At 33.0% G+C, this 27,413-nt stretch overlaps 3 protein-coding genes across 4 annotated transcripts in view; all 3 read right to left on the reverse strand.

Moving 5' to 3' along the window:
• Positions 1-3,903: 3,903 nt before the first annotated feature.
• On the reverse strand, positions 3,904-4,925 carry LOC117780140 (ficolin-1-like). 2 transcript variants are annotated; one of them, XM_034616560.1, is made up of 3 exons: positions 4,763-4,925; positions 4,097-4,702; positions 3,904-4,031 (listed from the first exon to the last, which is right to left on the reverse strand). In XM_034616560.1, exons 1-3 carry the CDS (start codon positions 4,870-4,872, stop codon positions 3,911-3,913), a joined length of 837 nt encoding a protein of 278 aa, XP_034472451.1. In that variant the 5' UTR covers positions 4,873-4,925; the 3' UTR covers positions 3,904-3,910. The 2 variants fall into 2 exon arrangements, with proteins under 2 accessions (XP_034472451.1, XP_034472452.1); XM_034616561.1 differs by lacking the exon at positions 4,763-4,925 and having other exon boundaries at positions 4,097-4,712.
• Positions 4,926-11,206: 6,281 nt separating this feature from the next.
• On the reverse strand, positions 11,207-13,066 carry LOC117780492. Its single transcript, XM_034617049.1, has 2 exons — positions 12,957-13,066; positions 11,207-12,831 (listed from the first exon to the last, which is right to left on the reverse strand). Exon 2 carries the CDS (start codon positions 12,173-12,175, stop codon positions 11,324-11,326), a length of 852 nt encoding a protein of 283 aa, XP_034472940.1. The 5' UTR covers positions 12,176-12,831; positions 12,957-13,066; the 3' UTR covers positions 11,207-11,323.
• Positions 13,067-14,404: 1,338 nt separating this feature from the next.
• The window catches only part of LOC117781569 (neural cell adhesion molecule 2), a 106,132-nt gene continuing 93,123 nt past the window's right edge, over positions 14,405-27,413 (reverse strand). Inside the window, 7 exon segments of the mRNA XM_034618339.1 lie at positions 14,405-14,782; positions 20,229-20,399; positions 20,402-20,722; positions 21,718-21,867; positions 22,033-22,170; positions 22,279-22,389; positions 23,615-23,821. Of these exon segments, the coding sequence (XP_034474230.1) occupies positions 14,568-14,782; positions 20,229-20,399; positions 20,402-20,722; positions 21,718-21,867; positions 22,033-22,170; positions 22,279-22,389; positions 23,615-23,821 (1,313 nt within the window). The 3' untranslated portion in view covers positions 14,405-14,567.

Here is a 27,413-nt window from a genome sequence, read left to right on the forward strand (position 1 = left end):
AGTCATGCTGACGAGATTGAAGACAGAAATGGCAACTGGGAATGCGCTGAATGAAACAGAGAAGCAGGATAAAGGATGCAGCATGAAGGATGCAGGAGTCTCCGATGAGGCAAAAGTTTGAGCTGAAACTGAACTCAGCTAAACTGATTTTGCGATGGGACATTGCCACGTTTTGCATGCAACTCTCGACGCGTTACGCGTTGAAAGACGTTAAGCGACGTTGCCAATGTTTGCGTGAATTTGCGCCCGATTTGTTGGCCATCAAACGAGCGTCGTTATTTCGCCTGTGATTAATGCACACTGGCAAATGCATTTTTCGACTCTCAAAGAAGCCAAAATGACAGTGGCTTGATAAATGCAACAGCAGCAACAGGCAGCAATCGGGTTGCAAGTGCTAATGACACCAATTGAAAGCGCGTTGTAGAAAAATGTTCAATGGAAGTTTCAGTTGAGTCGCCTGAAATTAATTATATCATATATTATGTATTAATTTCTTATTATTAAGGATTTTAAGTGTTTTAGATAAATTTTATTTTAAAAATATTGAATGATAAATTCTGAATAATGCGCACTAAAAGATTTACTATAAGAAATTATGTCTATAGCAAATGATTTTTAATCAAACTGCTATTAAGGATTTATATCGGAAGAAATAAATCAACCCCAAGGTTTTAAATACATTATGTTAGACTGTTTCTAAAAAAATGTTGAGGTATGTATTTCTAAATAAACGTGTTTATCTATTTTATTTAATTATACAAAGCACTAAGAAAAAATACTCATAGCTTTTCCTGAATTAAAGCTTTAGTATAGAATAGAATGAGTATCAATTTGTTGGTGTAAAGAGTACCTCTTGACAAATGCTGATAATTATCTACAGACACTTATTTAAAATTGCTGCTTCCTCCCAACTTTCAGCCAGTGTCATTGGATAATTGAGAGCAACATGCAAATTAAAAGACTTGCAGAAAAAATTCGCTTTGAGGGAGACAAACAAAAAAGTAGAGCTATCATTAGTAAACGTCACAACATATGAAAGAAAGGCAACTCATAAAACGAAAGACAGACTGAATTTCAAATAAAGTTAGGAAGAGCAAAGAACAACAGAACACAAGGACAACAGGACTTGATACAGACAACTAAGCAAATAAACCGACTGCAGTTGCTAACGAGAGCACAAAATAAAAGTGAAACTTACACTTAAATAAAATCCACAATTTGCCAAAACCAAAAATAACATAACGGCAACAACAGACACCTCAGACAGGCTCTGTCCTTGAGTCCTGCAGTCCTGGAGTCCTGAAGTCCTTGTTGGCTCTGTTGTGCAAATAGTGTAGCATACATAATGGCGCCAGGCAGATAGTTGGCATGCCCCATAAAATGCTTAAAACAATGATAATGCCAAACCAAAATAACTATCAAATATGGTTGTAATAGCAGCTAGAAAATCAAACCTGTTACCTGTTACATTTTACCTGTTGGCTTGTGGCTTTGTTGGCTGCCAAACGAGTTGAAAGCCAACAAATACTCTCTAAGCCTTTATGCCATTATCTGTTTACCAAAACGAAGCGCTGCAATAACCGGACCAGGCCAAAACTCAACAGTTTTATTGGTCCCACTCTTTCACAGTTGTTTGCAATTTTCTGCATTTCGTTTTAATTTACAATTATTCGATTATTCGTATTAATTCACATTGTAAATTTAATATAGATAATGAAGTGTTAGTTAGAAAGTAATTGGGCATCTTTATCTTAGCAAATATCAGTTAATAAATACCTGTCAATAATACCAAAAATGTTTAGCTTAGGAATTTAATTTTTATATTCAAAGGTACATATTTGTATTTATTTGAAAAACAATTCAATAAAGATTTGGAAATTTGATAAGTGACTTAATCGAATCAAGGAAATACATTTTGACTAAGAATATTGAGAGAAAAATTGTATTATACTTGCTTTTAATACATAAATGAAAATTGACCAAAAATGATTTGATTGCAAATTTAATTTGTATATTTCATAAGAATTTAATAATAATTTCAAAATCAATTCAAAACAGATTTAAAAATAAATATATTTTGTTTGATAAATAAAAGAAACAACTTAGTTACATTTACAAGTATTTGATTTGATAATCTCAGATTTATGAACTGCACACTGTAAGAAATCACAACCAGCTCAATTGGGTTATAAAAAATGCGGTGAATCCGGCTGAGAGCGGAAGCAATTGGACAAAAGCAATAACAACAATTGCATTAAGCTGAATACAAAAGGTTGCAGGTTGCATGCATAAGTTGCATGCATAAGAATGCAAACAGGTGCCAAGTAGCAGCATTTGCAACCACAATGCAACAATCAGCAGCGGCAACAATGAGAGGCAGGTGGCAGGTTTCATGTGGCAGGTAGCTGTTGCAGGTGGTAAAAGCAGCTATAGCGGAAATCCTGACAACACGAAAAATATATATTTGCTACCAAATTTACAATATGAAGTGGCATGCCACAGAGTTGCTTGAGTTGCTGCCACAAACACACATGCATACCACACACACACACACACACACACATACACACACATATATATACTAGCTGTTGCACTTCATTGCGCTGACAATGCCCAAGTGTGGCACATGCAACACACAACAAATGGCATATGGCACTTCTCTGTGGTACAAACAAACTACACACACACACACACACACACACACACACACACATACATATGTACACAATTGTTATTGTTGCTGTTTTTGTCGCTGAATGCACTCAGCGCTCGACTCAACATAATTTTCAATTTTCATGCATGTTTTGCCATTTGGTTGGCAACTCGTAAGTAGCTTGGAAAATGCGAATTGTTGCATAATATTTGTGCTTGTTTTTCATCTTTCTCTATGTGGAATGTGTGTCTGTGAGTGTGCCTGTGGTTTTCATTGTATTGTATTAGTGGCATGTACTGCCAAAAAAGTTTGCTATGCAAATTTTAACATTATTGTAACAAAAACTTATTTAAATTTTCATTAAAAAAAAATTTTTTTTTTAATTTAACTTGTTAAGTGCATGCTTAATGCCACAACTACTTTAATTTTAAATTAATAAATATATATTTTATTCATTTTTCTCTCTTTGAATGGAACTTTGATTAAATTTTTCTGGCACAATTTCCAATTTAATTTCTAATGCCAACAAAATTTATTTATTATTAGTATTATGTACTATCGGATTTAACACGTTGAATTAATGCAATTAAAAATGATTTTGATACGATTTTTTAACAAAAGTACTGAATTTAAATTAATGTAACTCACAGAGCTAATGAAGAATTTCTCAACTTACAAATACCCTTCATAAAATATAGAAATATGTATTTCTGTCTACCGAATTCTGTGCTTTATTCTTCTAAATTATTTGCAAATATCAGGTAGGTAAAATATTTTCTTTGTTGTTTTTATGTTCAAGCTTGGAAATACCCTCTAAATAAAATTAATATGGAAATGCCGTACTTTAAGTTTTTTTTAAATATATTTCCTTATTTTCCCAAAGTATTTGTTTTATTTGTAATTATCATGTTGGAAAAATATTTGCTTTGTTGTTTTTATTTTCATACTTGGAAATACCCTGTACAAATTATTAATACGGCAATGCCGTATTTTAAGTTTCTTATTATGCATTTCCTTATTTTCCCATAGTATCTGTTTTATTTGATTAATTATATTTATGTACCGACTATGAAATACCCTGTAAATTATATACATTTTTAGTGCAGTTATGAGGTTCTTGCTTTATTATTATATGCTTCGTTAACACTTTTTTGATATGCTTAATTTTTGACATGTAAATACCCTGTGTTGTTTAAGCTTACTAAGGATTTCTTAGTAATGTTGCAAGGGCCTTACACTCTGCTCTTCTGGAGAGTTCTATAGCTTTCGTGGTCTTATCATCATAACAACGCGTTTCAGGGAATTCTCGAATCCGCGGAATGTTTTCCAATTGACTCCCTTGCCGAAGGTGTTATCGCCATATTTGCCGCACAAGTTGCTACAAATAATATAGATATTTGTAATCAACAGATAGAAAGATACAATAAATATTGTTAGTCATACCTTTCATGACAGGGATTGCCATACCACCAACCGCCTGTGTATTTTTCTGCACAGTTTGTTCCATTGCCATTATTTAGATCGTAGGTTGTAAACGGCTGCGTGTGATGATGTGAAAGAGAATCTCCAGCCGTTCCACTGGCTTCACCCAATGTATTTAATGCAAAGTACTCGTCATCTGATGCAATTGCAAATTTGCCATAGGACTCATAAGTTTGATTACCTTGCGAGTCTTCCAGTTGAACAAGCAACTCTTGACTGCTCTCTGATGTCAGAGCATATATTTTGTACAAGCCCAAAAAGAACTCGCCATCCAGATCTCCAAATCCCTCTCTATATCTTCGCCAGGTCCGATAAAAGTTGACACTTCCGTCCATCCGCCGTAATATGACTGTCCAGGGACCACCCCAAGTTTTTGTATCGCAATAAACTTTACTGGATCCAGATTTGGGGATTTGTATCTCGTAGATCCCACTGGGCATTGAATTGTCCCTGACTTCAGCGCAATCTGCGTAAACATGGCTGTTTTTATTTATATTTCTAACATAATCCTGTTTGTTCTTCAATTCAAATTCAGCTTGTTTTGATTTGAGAATTGCTTGTTCCTGTCTGATCAGATCTTTCATTAATATAGATTTAATTAATAGACCATTTACTGAAATTACTCACTTTATCGCTAAAATTTCATTAGTCACATTGAAATCTGCAGTTTCATTGCTTTCACTAATCCACACAAGTGTACTTATCATAAAGATAAGAGCAGTACACTTTGGCTCCATAATAACGACCTTTCTTAACTGATTTTAGAATGAGAACTGAACTAATCGCAGTTCGATTCGCATTTTTATAGCACTTGCGAAATCTTGTTATCAAAAACGGAACAATGATAATGTTTGATTTCTTATCTCTACTGAAAGCTTTCATAATTATCACAATACGAGTAAATTTCACAAAACAAAGTAACTTTCTGCAACAGCAGAGAGCTTAAAGCATGAGTAACTTATTTTTATTCTCTGGATAAAAAAAAAAATTTACCAATTAAAAAAGCTTTTAACTATTTTAGGATGTCAGTTATCAAATAATAAAACATTAACTCACATATGATAAACTACACAAATATGACCAAATTCAATTCAGTTTTCTACTTTTTTTCAATCTTTTTAGATACAACCAAAACATAATTTTAATTTTAAACAAAACACTGAATTTTTGATAGGACAAAATATTTTGTGACACTGAAGAAGTGTTTTATAATGTTGTTACAGTTAGAGACTTCTTTGTTATTGCTTATCAATAAGAAATGTGTTTTGAAATCGAGTCCAATTTAATTTGTTCTGTTTTTAAGGTGGGAAAACCGCTTAAAAATAAGTGTTTGATATTAAAAAATAGCTGCAGATCATAGAGCATTCTCATAAAAAAAGGTTTCATTATTGTAGCGCCCACTTCAATACAATTTCCACTTTCAATTCAGGTTTGGCTTTGTCTGAGGTTGTGGCCATGTCAATAAATGAACGCTGGGCTATTTACAAAGCATTAAATTGTAATTTTTTAATTACACGCAAAAGATTTAATGACTTGCTGTGGTAATAACACACAACAGACATTGTCAGTAGTCAACAGTTGCCTATTACTGGCAGCTGATTAAAAAGCATGGCGCACAAAAGTATGCAACGCTTAATTACATAAATGGATGCCTGAAGGAAAAAAAACTCAACATGGAGGATGGCAGCACACTCGTATAAGAAGAGAGAAAGAGAGAGAGAGAGAGCAAGTCAAGCTGGCGTGTAATATCGAGATAATAAGAAGAAAATGGCGAAAATTAAATTTTTTTTGTGCGCGCGCCAAGTGACCAATTAAAATGGACTGCAAAAAGTCTTCGACCCACTCGACAAGCTGAACCAACAGCCGGCGGATCAAGGGGACTGGCAGTGGTGAGGTGGATATTCACCACAGACGTCTCGACATCTCTACGGCATCTGTTACTGCTTCTCCTTTCAATTATATTTTGTTTTTTTTTTTTATTTGCTGTCCCGCCGAGATTTATCCAAGAAGTATTTTCCCGCTCCTTCAGCTGTCTGTTTGTTTAGCAATAAAATCATTTTGAGCTTTCTAATGATGCCGAGTCCTGTCCAAGTCCTGCCATCCATGTTACCACATCGCAAGGCAGCATTGAAAGAGCAAACTAAATTACCACCGCGGGCCTCTCAACAACAGTCAACAGCTCCGCCGCCAGAGTCGTAAATAAAACTTGGCCAGAACTGGCTAATATGCCAGCCAGTTGCCGTGGCCCACAAATCTTTAGTAAAGTAAATTGCGCGAGTTGCATTGGAATTTTGTTACCGGTTCAGTGTTGTAGATTTCTCCACTGCTTCTAACCTACTTCTACTTTATGCCTTTCTCTTTACTTTCGCCAATACCTTTGGCTGCTAATGCTCTAACATCCTGCTCTTATTATACTCGAAATCTGTTGACGGGCAGTTGAGGAAGGAAATCTCACATACTCTGCTCAAAATGAACGATTTCCTAAAATCAAGAAAACATTCAATATATACTTAACCTACTTTTTGAATACGAATTTTAATAGGTAAAATTAAAAAAATTAATAATATTTTGATGCTGTTTCTAAATCGAAAACTTTAGTCTTTAAAATACGCCTCTAACTTTATTAAATTGGAATACAAGGAAATTAATTATTGGGTGTGTCATTTTTGATCATAATATTCATGACTTAAAATAAATAATTTTAATTGCAATTTTATTAAAGGTAACTTAAAGTTGATTCTATTTTTATTTAGACAAATTTCTTATAATTGTATAATTTATTTAAGAATATTCTCCAGCCATTTTTATAAATTTCTGAATTTTAAATTAATTTAGTTTTACTAACAGGGTATCGTCTAGTCTTTAATTCTCATACCAACCACACTTTGTAAGCTTTTTCTAGCTTTTCTTGTTTTTCGTGTATTTGCTGTTTGTTGGCAACACACTAATTACCGCAATTAATTATTCTGCCTGTGGAAAAAGCCGAGTCGAGTCCAGTTCTAAATTTGCCTCGACACAGAAGAGGGAATTGGAAAGGGGGTGAAAAATTTTTGTTGTTCTTTGAGTGGGTTAGAAGGGTAGCACTTGCTTTTTGACTACAACTTTTTGGCCTAAGCCAAGTGAGGGTGTGTGTGTGTTTTCCTCAGTGTACATTTTAAACTGCTTTTACCCAACGGCCTTTTTTCACACAGAGCTTTTCACAAAGCGCATATCAAATGCACCGAGCGGCAATTTAATTCGTTTTGTGCAAAACTCTCTTGAGAGTAAAGAATACTGTTTTTAAAGTGCTTATATTCAATTGTTTTAAATGTTAAAGTATGTATTTTGTTTTGACATAAAATAAAAAAATAGGAAAGCCACAAAAAAAAAACCAAAGAAATAGAAATTGTAAAATTGCCTACGCTTTCTTCTCAGCATTAACAACTACTCTAAGCTAAATAAACATTAAATTAAAATAAATTGCAATTAGTCACTTTACATTCTGTTTTACAATACATGTTTTATTTAACTTGAATTATTTGCTCAAACTTAAAGCTTTTTGGGTGCACATAAATAGCGCTACAGTTTGCCATCGATAAAGCGAATGAAGTGAAAGAGAATCGGCCAAAGGAAAGAAAAAGGAGCGTTGACATGAAAACAGCATTGGCTTAATAAACTCTAACGGCAACTGAAGCGGCAGCTGCAGTTTCCATTGATGCCGCAAGGCTTTGAGCGGACAGCAAACAAAAAAGAAACTAAAAGAGCTAGTGCAACAACTGAATACCCTGTAATTAAAAAAAATTATTTGTATTTTATTGTATTTGAAAATGCTACATATAAATTTCTGCAATTACTGCCAAGGAGCATTTTCAAAAAGCATTAAAAAAAAATTCAATGCCAATAACAATTATTATTTCTTTGATTATTACTTTGATTATGTGTTTTGGTACTAAGCAGCAATAATCTATCGTCTAAAATTAATAGTATATATAAAGAGAAAAGTTCATACAATAAATAAAGTTTGACATGTAATTGTGCATTGCAAATATTTTGTAAAAAAAGGGTAGTTAGGTAAAATGCCCAATTACAAATAATGTAATTATACCAATTTGAGTAATTATTTTGTTTAATTAACATAAATAGACTACACTTGAATTATTATTTATTTATTTATTTACACGATTAATTATTATACAAAAAAAATAATATAATAATTAAAGGGAGGAAGTGCTAGCATCTAAGGCCATTGATTCTTCACTTGTTTTAAGAAATACCATTATAAAGGAAAATATTTTCAATTAATTTAAAAAAAAAATGCATCAAGAACGAAAACTTTTTTATTCCTTTGTTTTGAAAAATACTTTCGTTTGCAAGAAGCAGTGTTTTTTTATCAGAGCTGTCCTAGTGTTTCTATATCAGATTTTCATACTACCCGCTTATCGCACAGTTTGAGTATAGGGTATATCGTGAGAAAAAAGCCTGCAACGATTTGGACTAAAAGCGTGGGCAACGCCGACACCATTCATCCATGGAATAGAGGACATTTTTTGTCAACGACTAAGTTGACTTTAAAGAGCATTTTTCGAATTTCTGTTCAGGCTTTAAAATGAAAAAGCACCCATATGGTTTTCCAGTGACGTGAGCTCATTATAGTTTATTCTTTGGCATTGACAGCTGCATGTTGATTGTTGATTGTTGAATTTTAAATGTTGATTGTGGACTGACGTCTGCATGCAAAACAATTATACAAATGTCCAGGCCACGCTCCCATTTTGTTTGTTGATCCAAAACAGGGTCCTGTTGCCCTGATGCTAATTCCAAATGCCAAATGCCAAATTCCAAATTCCAAATGTCAAATGCTGTTGCTTGATGCCATCATGAGGCACAAATAGAATCATGTACAACAGCAACATCAACAACAACAACCACAGCAAAGTATTATTCAACTCGCGGTTCGCGGTCATAAAAGTCTGTTTGAGGCCTAAGCACACAATATGGCGCTACGAGGCGTATTTTAGCCCAGTATCCGATGGGTACAAGGGATTATGATTTTTTGACTATTTTTTTATTACCAAGATCTCAGAGATTATAAAAGTAAGAGCAACTTATTTACGTGATTTGTTTGTACTATGTACTATTTTTATAATTCATTAAATTTGAAATTGTTTTTTTTATATCCTGAAAATCGGGCAAAATTGTGAGAAAGCAGTTAGCAGTTATCTATTCGTGTGCAAGCTGAACTTCAAGCCAGTAAGAATTATATCTATTTTTTTTTTTATATTTAAATATTAGTGATGTAAATTCAAAGTATAAATCGAGTTTTTCTTTATAAATTTAACACCTGAACTTAAGTGAATTGTCAGATTTTCATGACTATCGATTTAATTAACTCTGTAAATCGTCTCAAATTAAATCTCTTCGATGCATTTACATCATTAATCGATATAAATATTATTTTAGTCGAAGGCACTAGGCTCGTTAAATAATTATTGAGTTTATAAGTGTGTACTACACTGAAAAAAAAAGACCAAGTTCTAAAATCAAGAACATTCATCTTAAATATTTTGTTCTTAAAATAAGATTATTTTAAGACCAAATTACTAAAACTAAGATTATTAATCTAAAAAATCTTAAAATCTTAATATAAGAATAAAAATCTTAAATTGTTAGGAAAGTATAAATAGGTACTATTTCGTATCAAACAAATGATGGTGAAGCAGTAGGCGGCGGTTCGAATCCCCCTCGCAACAAATTAAAATAACATTTATAAAATTACTACAACAGAATAAAATATAAATAAATCAAAATTTAAAAATAAAAAAAATATAAATATAAAAAATAATATTAATTTATTTTATTTTTTGATTTTAATTTTAAGAACATTTATTCTTAAAATAAGAACTTGGTCTTATTTAAAATGTTCTTAAAATCAAGATGTGTTCTCTTAATTCAAGAATTTGATGTTCTCGACGCATTTTTTAGACCAAAAATCTTAGTTCTGAGACCAAAATCTTGATTTTAGAACATTTTTTTTATCAGTGTAGGTTTAATTTTATAAATACACGAGAACTGGGCATTCAGCAGTCGAGCAGCACGGCTGTAATCTTCTTACATGTTGTTGTTATTTGTGTGCATTGTTCATGGTCCGACATCCGTATCCGCATCCGCATTGGAATCCGCATCCGAACTGTTTACCGTGCATCTGATTTATGCGGCTGTCAGCGAAAAAGGTTCCCATTGAGAGTTAGCAGTCACCAGCTGCTGCTTACTCTACACTCCAGCTCCTATAAACTCATCTCTCTCCTCATTCCCCATCCCCTGGGCTGCTTTCAGCCTTTCATTCCGTCGGCCAACTGATTGACAAACCGCTATTTGCCGAAATGAACCGTTTGACATGCGGTTTGACGGCTCTCCGACACGGATGCCGGTTCAAAATTGCTTTTGTGGCAGTCGGAAGTTGCACCACACAACGTTCAACATTGCCTCACTTGCATTGATTGCAATTCCATTGCATTGCATCTTTCACTTGCAGTTGCAACAGACGCACCCCTGCAAAAAAAACAGACTGTGAAGACTTTGCATTCAGAAAATATTTTGGAGTTAGTTTAAATAAGTTACATAATTTTAAATTAAAAATTAAAAATAATAAATTGAAATAATAAAAAAGATGAAAAAGAACTTTTCTGTTCAATATGGAAGAACTTTAATATTTGTAATCGGAATCTCTTCAATCTCTTCATTTTTGAAAACTTTTTTCCTTTGTCTCTCATACTAACTAGTAAAGTAAACATATATAGATTAATCAAATACTCAATCCATTTTTTTTCCAATCAATCGAAATCTTTTAATCGATTCTCATAAAAAATCGACAACTTAGCTCGAATTTTAATCTGCATCAAAATTGGATAGCTCAATTTCCATTATTTTCACAATTTCCACTTGACTCATTTTCGAAAACATCAAACTGCCATAGCTTTGCAAAATCTCAACCGATCTTCCAGCGGAATATTAATCTTATTATTATTTTACCTCTTATTTAATTCTGCGTCAAAATTGGGAAACTCCATTTTTATTATTTAAATACCTTCAGTCTGTTTATTTTTCGTATATTATTAAAAATCTAAAATATTTATAACATGTTAAAAGACTTTAAAATTTAATGATTTCTTGCATTATTTAGAGCGGATCGAGCGGAAGCTTGGAAGTCTCTTATTTTATATCTTGTTCACTATTTTCGGAACTAGATTCCAGAAGGGAAATAATTTCAATGCTGCGCACTGGATATTGAGCCTCCTCATCGGAGAGAATAAGGCTGCTGCTGATGCTTTCAATTTGGAGCATTGCTTGGGAAACGCTCAACTTGATCGACTCAGAGTTATTATCCTGAGATTGATTTTCGTGCGGCAATGTAGACTTTAGACTTTCTTGATCAACCTCAAGATGCATGACGGGATTGTGCAGCTTCTTGAATAGTTCCATTCGATTCAACGATATATTTCCACCGCTGAGACGATGATCACTGGCGAACTCGAAGTTAATGCCACCAAAAATCGCATCTTTGGTATTCATCGAGCTGCGCACATCGATCACACAAAATGTGAGTATTTCCTGAAAAAGTCCCAAACAATTGGCTTCCTTGATGCCCACATCGTTTACCAGTAAACAGCCCAACACTTTTCCAGTCTCCAAATCCCGCACATTTATATGATAAACATTATCGGCTCTCAGTAGAATGGTTAGTGCAACTTCTGTAAAGAGTCTTTTGCCCATTAGCTTGAAAAGTTCACTTTGAAGGGAGCTCAAAATGGGAAGTTGTTTATTCTTGCAAAACTGACATAAACTCGAGGGTTTTTGGCAAAGTTTGTAATCTTCTGCATCGTCTTGAATCTTGCCCTGTAATTTCTCCTTCTTTGTTTCCAGAAATTTACATTTATCATTGAGATTGGTCACAGTTCCACTCAGTTGCTTCAACTGCTCGTTTATTGCATTCAGTTTCTCCTTTTGCTGGATTTCACAAGCAACCTGATCCTCCAGTTTCTTCATCAACGTTGTCAACTGCATTGAGATTGAGGAATTTGATTACATTCCGCACAATGAATCTTCTCCTCATAATTCTCCTGAAAGCTAATGCGTTTTAATGTCTCTGGATTCTCCTTTGATAAGTTTCTGTTCTTCGATGGGCAGGGTTCTATTGTTGGTTCAATTTTTGGACAATTAATGGACACAGTTTTATGTTTTGATGAGCATTGAACGGGCTCTACTTCACAGCTGACGGGTTTCTTCGACTTCTTCGCACACAGTCTAAATGGGAACTTTGAGATACGTGTATGGGATCCTGAAGCCTCGGAGCTATTGTTATTCACACGTGACTTGGAGGGTACAACAATTACTGGAGGCTTACACTTGCACTTGCACTTGCATTTCCATCTTGTTTGATGATTTGCCTTCTTCTGGGTAGCTTCCTGTTTTTGAGAGGTTCTTTTCAACACAACTCACTAAATGATCCTGGCAATTGCATTCTCTACTAGATCGATGTGGAAAACAATTGAAATTTGGTATAGAACCAGTTGCCAAGGTTTTACTCAATCTTCCTCCAGCGGGCAAACGATTCTGACTATGTCGAGTCAGTGGTAGATGACGATTTCTAGAGAGCAAGACATTCAGACGTTCCACTCGAATTCGAGCATTCACATATTTTTCATAAGTACGTGCGGCATCTGTGAAGGGAGAGAAAAGTCTTTGCACTAATAAAATAAAGGGCCAACAATTTAATTTTGAAACTGCTTCGTTTTTGTCAGTGTAGTTTTCGTGGTCACCATTCAGCTACAGTCCATTTACTTACCCATTTTGTAGCTTAACTGGAAATTTACTTGCATTTCATAAAATCTCAACTCGAACTGCTCACATCTTTTCTTTTTCCCCTCAAACTTTATTTGACAGCTGCTTCGCTTGCTTTGTAATGCTTCAAATTCATTGTAATCGCTCAACATCTGTCAATAACTTAGGATTGTCATAGAACAAGCAGCAACAATTAAAAAAAAATTTAAGATTAGCAAAGTTTCCACAAAAATTTGACCAGAAATCTTTAATAAAACAAGTAATTTCTTATAGCTCAGCTTAAATTTTCATTTTAAATTTGCATTTTCAGTTCTGAGATACATTTTCCCATATATTTTTAATTGGAAACTCGAAGCTGATAAAATCACAAGCAAATTAAAGTTTATACAATAGTTTTCCAATTAGTTTCTTCTCGCAAATGTGAAAATTTTCAAACTAATTGCTTGACTACATCAAAAGTGAAATGTGATAGTTGAAATCCCAATGAAACCCCAATTAAATAATGGTGCTACAACAACATAAAAGTTTAGTTTTAAATTTCAGCTTAATAAATGAAAATTTTATATTAAAAACTGCAAATTATTTTCAGTATTTATTATAGTTTATTTTATTTAGTTGTATTTTTGCACAATTGGCACACAGAAACCACAAAACATTTAATCATTGGCAACTTTGTTACGTGAAATATTTATGTCTCTTTGCATTTATATTTGTATATAGTTTTTATAAAATTCCATTTATTATTAAACGACTGACCATTTGTTGTTTAGCTGTATTTAAAGTTTTGTTTGTGTTTCCTTTTGCATAATAATGGATGGTTCCGCATTTAATTTGTTTATTTTGACATTGACTACATTTAAATATTGTAAATTGCTTATAAAAGAACTGCGAATTGTATTTCTAAGCTGCTTTATATTAATATTGTATAGTTTACAATTTTTAAGAGGATTTGTCTGAGTTGAGTTTATTTCGTTTGAATAAATTTCAAGTAGATATGGCATATAAATGCTTATTGTTGGGTAAAATTGCAAAGTGTCGTAAATGACTTTAAGTGGAATGGTCTTCAAGTAACTTCAGTTTATTTTTGAATCTCTTAACTTATTTGGCCTCAAGGCACGCAACTGAAGCTAGTTAGGGACCACAGCTCTTTGGGAATTGCAATATAACTTTTAAGTTTAACTTTCAAATATTTCCGCTAGAAGCTAAGCATTAAACGTACTCTGAATTATACTTTACTCTTTACTTCAACGCAAATGTCTATGGAATATTGTAACTTTATTTGACTTGTTTGAAATATATTTTTAAATCTTATAACAAATTAAATGAGTTCAAAGTGTAATTCGGAACAGAACTTCACGTATTTATATAATATTATTATAATTCGATTATTTTGTATTTTTATTTAATAAATTTCGACTAATTTCTTTGGCTGAGTCAACAAAACGAAACTGCTTATAAACATAGACTTAAGAGTGATTATAATTCATTATCAAGAACTTAGAGCAATATTTAGTACAATTCGGCAAATCAGAGATGTTCTTAAAGCTACACAAAGCACAGGGATCTAGATCTGGGTAAGACACACACAGTCCAAGGAAGATATATAAATAGATTTTCAGTGGCAGCGTCGCAACAGAAGAAGCAACAGGGTTGCAGTCAGCAGCTGCAAGAGAGATGGCAACAATGCTCCTGCCGATGCACGAGGTTCCAGAGACAGAGTCCTGCATTTCTCCACTTTGGTGTAGTCACTATAGCCAGCCAGATTCCGAGAAGCAGCGCGAATAAAATAAACAGTGTCCGGTTTTAGGTCCACTATCAGCAAACTGGCACCTGTTGCAGAAAAATGAGTTATTATTTTTATTAAAGCCAGGGAATCAAACCGAAACAAGTATAGGTTACGGTTTCGGTTCCTATACATCCCAAAATAACATTTTCGGTAAATGGTTCTATTTCATTTTTTTCTTTCGGTTCCGGTATCAGTTCCGGTGCGTAACGGCACAACAAATCAATTTTGAATTATTTTAAAATGTTAAGATGTCGTTTTATAATATATATGACATCGAAAGAATTAGCTAGACCTAGAGGTCCAAAGAATATCAAATTTTATAGATGATAAAAATTTAAATGCAGACTCAATTTGGGGGCCAAATCATGATCAAAATGACATTCCGCTTGAAAATCGGTTAAGTTTTGATGAAGTTATGAGAGATCAAAGTTTTGGAAAAAATGTCAAGGGGTATGTATGGAAAATTGGATGATATATGGCTTAGTAACGAAAAAATATCAAATTTTCTAGATGATACAAATTTAAATGCAGAATCAATTTAGAGGCCAAATCATGATCAAAATGACATTCCGCTTGAAAATCGGTTAAGTTTTAATGAAGTTATGAGAGATCAAAGTTTTGGAAAAATGTCAAGGGTATGTATGGAAAATTTGATGATAAATGGCTTGGTATCGAAAAAATATCAAATTTTCTAGATGATAAAAATTTAAATGCAGACTCAATTTGGGGGCCAAATCATGATCAAAATGACATTCCGCTTGAAAATCGGTTAAGTTTTGATGAAGTTATGAAAGATCAAAGTTTTGGAAAAAATGTCAAGGGGTATGTATGGAAAATTGGATGATATATGGCTTAGTAACGAAAAAATATCAAATTTTATAGATGATAAAAATTTAAATGCAGACTCAATTTGGGGGCCAAATCATGATCAAAATGACATTCCGCTTGAAAATCGGTTAAGTTTTGATGAAGTTATGAGAGATCAAAGTTTTGGAAAAAATGTCAAGGGGTATGTATGGAAAATTGGATGATATATGGCTTAGTAACGAAAAAATATCAAATTTTCTAGATGATACAAATTTAAATGCAGAATCAATTTAGAGGCCAAATCATGTTTAAAATGACATTCTGCTTGAAAATCGGTTAAGTTTTGATGAAGTTATGAGAGATCAAAGTTTTGGAAAAAATGTCAAGGGGTATGTATGGAAAATTGGATGATATATGGCTTAGTAACGAAATAATATCAAATTTTCTAGATGATACAAATTTAAATGCAGAATCAATTTAGAGGCCAAATCATGATCAAAATGACATTCCGCTTGAAAATCGGTTAAGTTTTAATGAAGTTATAACAGATCAAAGTTTTGGAAAAAATGTCAAGGGGTATGTATGGAATATTGGATGATATATGGCTTGGTATATCAAATTTTCTAGATGATACAAATTTAAATGCAGAATCAATTTAGAGGCCAAATCATGTTTAAAATGACATTCTGCTTGAAAATCGGTTAAGTTTTGATGAAGTTATGAGAGATCAAAGTTTTGGAAAAAATGTCAAGGGGTATGTATGGAAAATTGGATGATATATGGCTTAGTAACGAAATAATATCAAATTTTCTAGATGATACAAATTTAAATGCAGAATCAATTTAGAGGCCAAATCATGATCAAAATGACATTCCGCTTGAAAATCGGTTAAGTTTTAATGAAGTTATAAGAGATCAAAGTTTTGGAAAAAATGTCAAGGGTATGTATGGAATATTGGATGATATATGGCTTGGTATCGAAAAAATATCAAATTTTCTAGATGATACAAATTTAAATGCAGAATCAATTTAGAGGCCAAATCATGATCAAAATGACATTCCGCTTGAAAATCGGTTTAGTTTTAATGAAGTTATGAGAGATCAAAGTTTTGGAAAAAATGTCAAGGGGTATGTATGGAAAATTGGATGATATATGGCTTAGTAACGAAAAAATATCAAATTTTCTAGATGATACAAATTTAAATGCAGAATCAATTTAGAGGCCAAATCATGATCAAAATGACATTCCGCTTGAAAATCGGTTAAGTTTTAATGAAGTTATGAGAGATCAAAGTTTTGGAAAAAATGTCAAGGGGTATGTATGGAAAATTTGATGATAAATGGCTTGGTATCGAAAAAATATCAAATTTTCTAGATGATACAAATTTAAATGCAGAATCAATTTAGAGGCAAAATCATGATCAAAATGACATTCCGCTTGAAAATCGGTTAAGTTTTAATGAAGTTATGAGAGATCAAAGTTTTGGAAAAAATGTCAAGGGGTATGTATAGAAAATTGGATGATATATGGCTTGGTATCGAAAAAATATCAAATTTTCTAGATGATACAAATTTAAATGCAGAATCAATTTAGAGGCCAAATCATGATCAAAATGACATTCCGCTTGAAAATCGGTTAAGTTTTAATGAAGTTATGAGAGATCAAAGTTTTGGAAAAAATGTCAAGGGGTATGTATAGAAAATTGGATGATATATGGCTTGGTATCGAAAAAATATCAAATTTTCTAGATGATACAAATTTAAATGCAGAGTCAATTTAGAGGCCAAATCATGTTTAAAATGACATTCTGCTTGAAAATCGGTTAAGTTTTGATGAAGTTATGAGAGATCAAAGTTTTGGAAAAAATGTCAAGGGGTATGTATGGAAAATTGGATGATATATGGCTTGGTATCGAAAAAATATCAAATTTTCTAGATGATACAAATTTAAATGCAGAGTCAATTTAGAGGCCAAATCATGATCAAAATGACATTCCGCTTGAAAATCGGTTTAGTTTTAATGAAGTTATGAGAGATCAAAGTTTTGGAAAAAATGTCAAGGGGTATGTATGGAAAATTGGATGATATATGGCTTAGTAACGAAAAATATCAAATTTTCTAGATGATACAAATTTAAATGCAGAATCAATTTAGAGGCCAAATCATGATCAAAATGACATTCCGCTTGAAAATCGGTTAAGTTTTAATGAAGTTATGAGAGATCAAAGTTTTGGAAAAAATGTCAAGGGGTATGTATGGAAAATTTGATGATAAATGGCTTGGTATCGAAAAAATATCAAATTTTCTAGATGATACAAATTTAAATGCAGAATCAATTTAGAGGCAAAATCATGTTTAAAATGACATTCTGCTTGAAAATCGGTTAAGTTTTGATGAAGTTATGAGAGATCAAAGTTTTGGAAAAAATGTCAAGGGGTATGTATGGAAAATTGGATGATATATGGCTTGGTAACGAAAAAATATCAAATTTTCTAGATGATACAAATTTAAATGCAGAATCAATTTAGAGGCCAAATCATGATTAAAATGACATTCCGCTTGAAAATCGGTTAAGTTTTAATGAAGTTATGAGAGATCAAAGTTTTGGAAAAAAATGTCAAGGGTATGTATGGAAAATTTGATGATAAATGGCTTGGTATCGAAAAAATATCAAATTTTCTAGATGATACAAATTTAAATGCAGAATCAATTTAGAGGCCAAATCATGATCAAAATGACATTCCGCTTGAAAATCGGTTAAGTTTTGATGAAGTTATGAGAGATCAAAGTTTTGGAAAAAATGTCAAGGGGTATGTATGGAAAATTGGATGATATATGGCTTAGTAACGAAAAATATCAAATTTTCTAGATGATACAAATTTAAATGCAGAATCAATTTAGAGGCCAAATCATGATTAAAATGACATTCCGCTTGAAAATCGGTTTAGTTTTAATGAAGTTATGAGAGATCAAAGTTTTGGAAAAATGTCAAGGGTATGTATGGAAAATTTGATGATAAATGGCTTGGTATCGAAAAAATATCAAATTTTCTAGATGATACAAATTTAAATGCAGAATCAATTTAGAGGCCAAATCATGATCAAAATGACATTCCGCTTGAAAATCGGTTAAGTTTTAATGAAGTTATGAGAGATCAAAGTTTTGGAAAAATGTCAAGGGTATGTATGGAAAATTGGATGATATATGGCTTGGTATCGAAAAAATATCAAATTTTCTAGATGATACAAATTTAAATGCAGAGTCAATTTAGAGGCCAAATCATGATCAAAATGACATTCCGCTTGAAAATCGGTTTAGTTTTAATGAAGTTATGAGAGATCAAAGTTTTGGAAAAAATGTCAAGGGGTATGTATGGAAAATTTGATGATAAATGGCTTGGTATCGAAAAAATATCAAATTTTCTAGATGATACAAATTTAAATGCAGAATCAATTTAGAGGCCAAATCATGATCAAAATGACATTCCGCTTGAAAATCGGTTAAGTTTTAATGAAGTTATGAGAGATCAAAGTTTTGGAAAAAATGTCAAGGGGTATGTATGGAATATTGGATGATATATGGCTTGGTATCGAAAAAATATCAAATTTTCTAGATGATACAAATTTAAATGCAGAGTCAATTTAGAGGCCAAATCATGATCAAAATGACATTCCGCTTGAAAATCGGTTTAGTTTTAATGAAGTTATGAGAGATCAAAGTTTTGGAAAAAATGTCAAGGGGTATGTATGGAAAATTTGATGATATATGGCTTGGTATCGAAAAAATATCAAATTTTCTAGATGATACAAATTTAAATGCAGAGTCAATTTAGAGGCCAAATCATGATCAAAATGACATTCCGCTTGAAAATCGGTTAAGTTTTAATGAAGTTATGAGAGATCAAAGTTTTGGAAAAAATGTCAAGGGGTATGTATGGAAAATTGGATGATATATGGCTTGGTATCGAAAAAATATCAAATTTTCTAGATGATACAAATTTAAATGCAGAGTCAATTTAGAGGCCAAATCATGTTTAAAATGACATTCTGCTTGAAAATCGGTTATGTTTTGATGAAGTTATGAGAGATCAAAGTTTTGGAAAAAATGTCAAGGGGTATGTATGGAAAATTGGATGATATATGGCTTGGTAACGAAAAAATATCAAATTTTCTAGATGATACAAATTTAAATGCAGAATCAATTTAGAGGCCAAATCATGATCAAAATGACTTTCCGCTTGAAAATCGGTTAAGTTTTAATGAAGTTATGAGAGATCAAAGTTTTGGAAAAAATGTCAAGGGGTATGTATGGAAAATTGGATGATATATGGCTTGGTATCGAAAAAATATCAAATTTTCTAGATGATACAAATTTAAATGCAGAGTCAATTTAGAGGCCAAATCATGTTTAAAATGACATTCTGCTTGAAAATCGGTTAAGTTTTGATGAAGTTATGAGAGATCAAAGTTTTGGAAAAAATGTCAAGGGGTATGTATGGAAAATTGGATGATATATGGCTTAGTAACGAAAAAATATCAAATTTTCTAGATGATACAAATTTAAATGCAGAATCAATTTAGAGGCCAAATCATGATCAAAATGACATTCCGCTTGAAAATCGGTTAAGTTTTAATGAAGTTATGAGAGATCAAAGTTTTGGAAAAAATGTCAAGGAGTGACTTACCCTCCTCGTAGGCGAACTCCTTGCTCTTGGCATTGGTCCATTTCCCAAGATCCGTTTTGAACTCCAGCTCCGTCAAGTATTCGATACGAAATCCATTGACATCCATGAGTGTAATGTTTTTCTTATCCCGCGGCACACTCACATCCACATCCACAGTGTTGGAGTTAAACCTCGCAGCTGGAACACAAGGGGAATTGGCGGTTTCTCTCCCTGCTCCAAGCTCGTAACCCTCTCAATGCTACCCAACAGATTGTGGGCCCGACAGCGATAGTTGTCAAACTGTTTGACCTCCAGGACATTGATGGTCAGACGCGACCAATTGCTGTGCGTCTCAATGGTGTAGATCTTCTCGTTGCTCTCCAACCGCCTCTGTTTGCGGTACCAGCTGAAGATCGGAGGCGGCTCTGCAGTTGCCTTGCATTCAATAGTCGCCGTTCCATTGATATATGCATATTGCACCGCTGTGTGCAGCGAGTGAATCCATTGTGGCTTGTCTGTTGTCAATTATTTGCAAATTATGCATATTTAATTATCATTTATCAATCAAGTTGACGCGCACAAAAGTATGCTACGAAATAATATTGAGCTCATGTGTCAGCCATATAAATCAAAAAATAAAGTCATTAGCTGCACATGTGCCACGCCCACCTGCCACCCACCGAGGCAGGAACACAGATGTAATTTTAAAATATTTCGTGCTCAAAAAACTATTTGCCGCAAAGTGCGCTGCATACTAAAACGCAGCACAAATTTTAGAGCCGCCCATAAAAATGCTCAAGTAATTTCAGTGGCATTCACAACAAAAGCACACTGGTTCGAGAGTGCTTCAAAATTATGTCCAAATTACATGAAAATTAAAGCACATCGAAATCGATTCAAATTTAGTTATGTTTATAAGAAACATCGAGCTTTGTAAGTGGCATGAGCTTAAAGAGCAGTTAAGCTTATGGAAAGCTTCAATATATTAAAATTCAATGAGTATTTTTAAGAAGCATTTTAATCATTAACAAGCTTTTCATGACCTCCTATTAATAAACAGCTTCGAAGCGCTTTCAAAGTACATAGAAAGATATTGTAGAAAGTTTCTAGAAGCTTACGAAGAACATAGAAACATATTTAAATGTAATGGAAGCTGTTAAACAGCTATCAAAGCACATGAAAAGCTTTTTAATACATATTTTGGTCTAACTACTGAAACTTAATGGGCTGAAATGTGACAAATTTATAAGTTTAATTATTTCTTACTTAAGTTAAAGAAGCTTTCAAGTATATGAGAACAAAGCTCAACTTTTCTCTCTTAACAAAAATGCTTAGAAGTAAGAAATTCAAAAACTAATAAAGAAATTTTAAAAGCAGTTAATTATCAAATTACGAAATCAATAAATGATTGCTAATTTGGTTTAGTTTTTCAGTGTGCGATAGCTTTTAAGACACTGTGCAGTGTTGTTTGGCTGGAGTTGAGTTGAGTAAAATCATAAATCACACTCACGTTCGATTTTCATCAAAACTGTTCGCTCCTGCATATCGGAAGCAATCGAATTCACTTGGTATGCCCGGCACGTGTATTCACCGGTGTCAAACTGTGTTACCTTGTTGATGAGCAAGCCATCCGCCAGGATGCGAAATTTCAAAGCATTCGCTGTCAAAATGAGTGAGAAGACAACAAACATGATAAACGGGTGTCCAGAGAAAATCGACAACAACAAAAAACGAGGAAAAAACCAACGAAATTTGTGTGAAAATCGAGGAAAGTGAAGAAGAAAATCAACGTGGGAGAAAAGCTCATTAGCATTGGGAAACTTACTCTCCGCATTAACGGGCTGTCCATTGAAATGCCAGGTAACATTCGGTTGCGGTTCCCCCTTCACCTCACACAATATGGTGGCATTTTGTCCCTCTCTCACAATCTGCACTGTCTCCTTTTCTGTGAACGTAATTTGCTCTGTGTGTTTGAGACATAGAGAGAGAGAGAGAGAGAGAAAGAGATAGAATACAATGCAAAATTAATGAATGTGTATTTGGGGTTATTGTAGGGTATCTCTGCACTTACGATACACAATCAAATCGAACGATTTACTATGTGGTCCGCCCTCAGTTGCCTCACAGCTCCAATTGCCCTTGTCCGCGAGTGCGATGTGAGCAAAAACGATTTTCAATTGTTCTGTGTGGTAAACATTAAAAAAGTATTAAAATAAACATAAAAAAGTGAAAAAAGTTGCATAAATAATGCACTGCCAGATACCCTGTAACAAGACTTTCAAGTTGAATTTATGGTATCAATTGAAGTAGTTAGATTCAAACTATTTCTTGTCTCTTCATCTGATATAATATTTTTTCTTGCTGTAACAAGAAATTATTTTTTTATTTTCCACCCTTGGGTGTGACTTTTACAAGAAAGTAGAGATAATTGCTTAGTAAATTTTTTTTGCAAATCACTTAGGGATGTATCCTTATTAAATAAAATATTTTAATACATCACCTTAGTTCGACTACTTTTTCCACGTGGGGTGAATTTTATAAAAGTTATTGAACATGATCAAATTTACGATTAAAATGCGCTTTAGGCTATTCGTCGGAAAAAAGCTGCATATAAGACTTTTTTCACAAATTTCCCACCCGTGGGTGTAATTTTCAAACTGAACAAATTTACTTATGTATAGCTTTTAATATAAAACTTGGACAATCAGACATAAATTAACTATATTTTCATAGAACCTTACACTGACTACTTTCCACCTAAAGTGTAAATTGAAAAAAAGCTAATTATTTTTATTTAGTTTCTGAAAAATTGGTTTTAACCTGTTCGAATGACAGTTTTACAGTTGCCTATAAACTTTTTTTTATTAGTTTTCCGACCGTGGGTATGGCTTTTTTAAATTTGCGGATCTATTATGTACAATAAACTTGTGCATAGGTAAAGTGTAATGCAATATAGTTATAGCCAGAGCAGTAATGTTTTGATAATATAAAAATATTTTTTAACATATTCAAATAATAAACCAATATTCAATTCCTTTTCCTATTTCATTAGGTTAACATTTACTCATAGAGAAAGTTATGTAAATAATTGCCCTAATTTTTCTTCTCTTTATCCTGTTACAACTATCTGCTGATTGGCTTGTTTTACAGGGTATTTGCGCTGTTCAAAAGAGATTTGCAAAAACAAAAGCCAAGTGCAATTGCAATGCACTGTGTGCGCAGATGTTTCTGTATGTGTGTGTATCTGTGTGTGCATAGTTGCAATTAATTGTGTTTGTTTGTTGTGCCGTTGGCGATAAAGTGTTCCCTGTGTTCCCTGTTTTCCTTGTGCAACTTTTGCTCCTTTGCTTTGCTGAGTCTCCTTCGACCCCCTTCCACGTGATTCAATTCGATTCGATTCGACCCACCTGGTGCCGTTTGCTCGATGTGAATGCGTCCTTTGTGCTCACGTATAATTTCCCCTTTCGGCGATTTCCAATGCAGCTTCACATCCGAACTGGGAGCAACGCATTGCACAATGAGGGACTCGTTTGTATAGCGGACAACGCTGTGCTCCGCGGGTCTCAGGCTCAGACTATCAGGATCGTGGTCATGGTGATTCGCCAAGACAGCAGCTGTTCAAAAGAGAGAGAAAAGAGAAAGATCGAATATTTAAAATGGATTGCATATTGCATATTTGCACTTTGCTTAATGGCTCGTTAATTGACGCGACAGCTGCGACTTTTAAAGGTTAATTGAAAAGTTTCGTTGCCAATTTGTTGGCCAAGATGACAGTTTGGCAGTTGGCAACGGCAACGGCAACGGCAACGGCAACGGCAATACTTTGACAGTTGCTCAACAGCACAAAGAGCAATGCATTTTATTTTACCAACAACTCAAACAGCAGCTATAACTAACACACACACACACATTCTCTCACAAACATACACACACTTATATCTACAGTTAAATGGAGTTGCAAAGAAACAACAACAACTACAAAATTGCACGATAACTACAAATTTATATTTCTTTTATTTTATTTATTTATTCATTTATTTTTTGCGTGGCGTTGACAGAGTTTCCACTGCCTTCGCCACGCATTTGCCAATTTTTGAGAATTTCTTTGCCATTTTTATTGCATTTTGTTGGAAACATCAACTTTTTTATTTTACATATTTAAATGTCTCACACAGCTCGGCAAACTTTCAGTTATAAAAAGCTTTATTTGATCTATATAAGCATATGTTATGTACCTAAAGTGTAGTGCTTGTTTTTTATGGAAAAAATAGTAAAATATTTATCAAAATTTTTTATGTGCATTCTGATATTGTAATAAAACAGAGTTCAGACATTAACTGTCGGTTAATTTGTTGTAAATAACTAGGAGATTTTCTCTTCTCATTGAACTGTATATAATTAGGTTGATAAGGCCGAGCATCAGTTTTTCCTTTCCTGAGCCATGTACCATCTACAAAAATTTTTTTTTTATGAAATTATATAAATTTGAATGAAAAATGAATTTAGAGCCCAAATCATGAACAAAAAGGCATTGCGCTTGAAAATTGGATAAATTTTGGTGAAGTTATCACATTTTGCAGTTGTTCAAATTCCTGGTCAGGAACTTTACAAGTCACAATTTTTGTTCAATTTGACATGATTTTTTACAAAAAAATCAAAGGTCTCAGAATCAAGTTTAGAGTGTTGTTTTGTACTAATTACGTTATAAGGAGTTAATTGAAAGTGAAAACTTGAGATTTAAAATTTTCAATTTTCACAATTCCAAAGGGGGGACCCTTAGCATCGAAATCGAGGGCTGGAGGGAAAACATTTTGTTGTACGAATTTAATACAAATTTGAATGCAGAATGATTAACAAGGCCAAACCATGAACAAAATGACATTCCTCATAAAAATCGGTACAGTTTAGGCAAAGTTATAAGTTTTTGAAATTGATCAAACCTTTGACTTAGTCAAAATTTTTGTAAAGTTTGTAATGATGTTTTACAAGAAAATTAAAGGTCTCTGAATAAAGTTAAAAGTGTTGTTTTATACTAATTACGATAAGAAGAGTAGATTAAAAGTAAAAACTTGAAAATTTAAATTTTGAAAATTCCAAAAGGTGTTCCATTGAAAATCGATACCTAGAGCTAAAGGAAAAATAAATTTCTTATTTTCAATCCTTTCCTGTTCCCATACAAAATTTGAAAATTATAACCAGAAATTAATTAGCGTAAAATTGTAACTATGTTTGACTAATTGATTTCATATACATACACACACACACACACACAGTAAATTGGCTAAAAATTACTTTTTTTATTTGATGAGGAAATATATGTATCTGTGTTGGTACAATTATTTTCCGGCCAGGCTTTTCTTTATGGCTCTTGTAACTATCCCTCAGCTGCTTTGATTCATGCTGAACATAAAACTGCACTCAAATTATTTGCATACATTTTGCACACTTTTCTCATGTTATTCACAATTTCATATTTTCATTTGCTCGCTTCGTTGTTCGGTTGTTTGTGTGTGCCTCTCAACGCCTCGGCAGGCAGGTAGGTTCATTGAAATTTATCACAAGAAATTGCAATTTCATTTTGCCGTTTCATGTCAATCTGCACAGCAACGGCAACAGCAACAACAACAACAACAAGAATTGGGATCATATACCCTATACCCCTATATGCGAGCTTGGGGTAGGGGCATATTGCATAGATGCAAAAAATATCTTGCATACTTTTTAATAAAGTTTCTCGTATGCCCAAAGTGCCAGAAAAAGTAACAACATCAGGAAGAAGAAGAAAAAGTTGAAGAAGAAGAAGAAGCAGCTCAAACAGTTCACAGGAAATAGGAAATAAGGGCCCAGGACGCGGACAGTCAAAACTTTTGCACAGTTTTCATATTAATTTTTTTTTCTTTTCATTTTATTGGCAAACAAATTTACGAGTACATCATGTAAAAGCAAATTAAACATTCTAAATATTTAATGGTAAAGCACTTGGTAAATCTTAAATTGAAGTGAACACTTCCTTCCTGAAGGCGATTTCAAAATAAATTCAAAAATAAATGTTGTCCAAGGCTTAAAGATTAATAATTTATGCTATTCTTATGCAATTAAAAACTCTTGAATTATTAGTGAATCAAAGTGTAAATTTAACTTGGCTACAATATCAAGATTTTTTAAGAGCTTTAAAGAGGAAAAAGTAAATCTTAAATTGAATATGCATACAAGAGAGTATTTTAATTTTATAAGTTTTATAGCTGTTTAGTTTGTTTAGATATTATTAAAAATAAAGTTAAATATTGTATAATAAGCTCAGATAAGCTGTTTAAAGTACAGAAATCCAATTAAAGCTTTTCTGAGCAGCTTTGAAAGCACATTGAGCTGAAATTAATCTAAGCTCAAATTTCGTTAAAACTTTAGCTAATTATGTGGTTTAAGGTGTTTTAGAAAGTTTCAAGAGTCAATTAGTAGTGGGAAAACGCAATATATAATTATTATTTAATAATAATCTCTATCAAAACTTTTTTAAAAGTTCCTTTTTAAATCTTTAATATTTATTCGCAATAGTATGTAGCCTTTCATTTAATATAGTACACATTATTATATAAGAAATTAAAAATTTTATAAACTAAGAATTTTATTTAAAAACCAACAGTTTATAAAGTAAAGAATATTTCTTGATTGTATTACGACATGTTGTTGTGTTTAACTCTTAAAATATAATATATATTTTTGGCAATTATTTTTGTAGTTGACAACACTTCTTTTTTTTATCAGTGTACTTCTGATTGTATGTGGAATGAGTGTGTAAGCACTTGTGTATTTGCATGACAACACCTGCAGTCGACGGACACATTGCGATGCCGTTCAACGTTGACTGTTTGTCTTGTGGTGTAACTGTTGTTGCTGTTGCTGGTGTTGTTGTTGTTGTAGTTGTTGCTGTCGCTTTGACTGTTGTCTGTTGTTGTTGGCTGTCAGCGTTTCCGTTATCTGGAATGACAACGTCAACTGCGAAAAATACTCGAAGCGCTCGACATAAAATTTCATGTGCAAACCAAAGTCGTAACGCAGGACAACCTTAATGACAAGCAGACACTGCAACAACAGCAGCCATAACAACAAAGACAAAAATAATATTATCAAGTACAAAAACTCGGCTTGACAAGGACATACCCTGTAGTCAATAAGTTTCGTTAGAAAACTGCAGATTTTATTATTCAA

This window comes from Drosophila innubila, assembly GCF_004354385.1.
Source record: "Drosophila innubila isolate TH190305 chromosome 2L unlocalized genomic scaffold, UK_Dinn_1.0 4_B_2L, whole genome shotgun sequence".
Classification (NCBI taxonomy): Eukaryota; Metazoa; Arthropoda; class Insecta; order Diptera; family Drosophilidae; genus Drosophila; species Drosophila innubila.

Excerpts from the sequence above, each read along its gene's own strand:
- LOC117780140 (XM_034616560.1), bottom strand. The coding sequence starts at position 4,872 with ATGGAGCCAAAGTGTACTGCTCTTATCTTTATGATAAGTACACTTGTG. Across the intron at positions 4,703-4,762 it reads AATGAAATTTTAGCGATAAA|ACAGGAACAAGCAATTCTCA; the intron begins GTGAGTAATTTC and ends AGATCTGATCAG. Across the intron at positions 4,032-4,096 it reads GGCAATCCCTGTCATGAAAG|CAACTTGTGCGGCAAATATG; the intron begins GTATGACTAACA and ends TATTATTTGTAG.
- LOC117780492 (XM_034617049.1), bottom strand. The coding sequence starts at position 12,175 with ATGCAGTTGACAACGTTGATGAAGAAACTGGAGGATCAGGTTGCTTGT.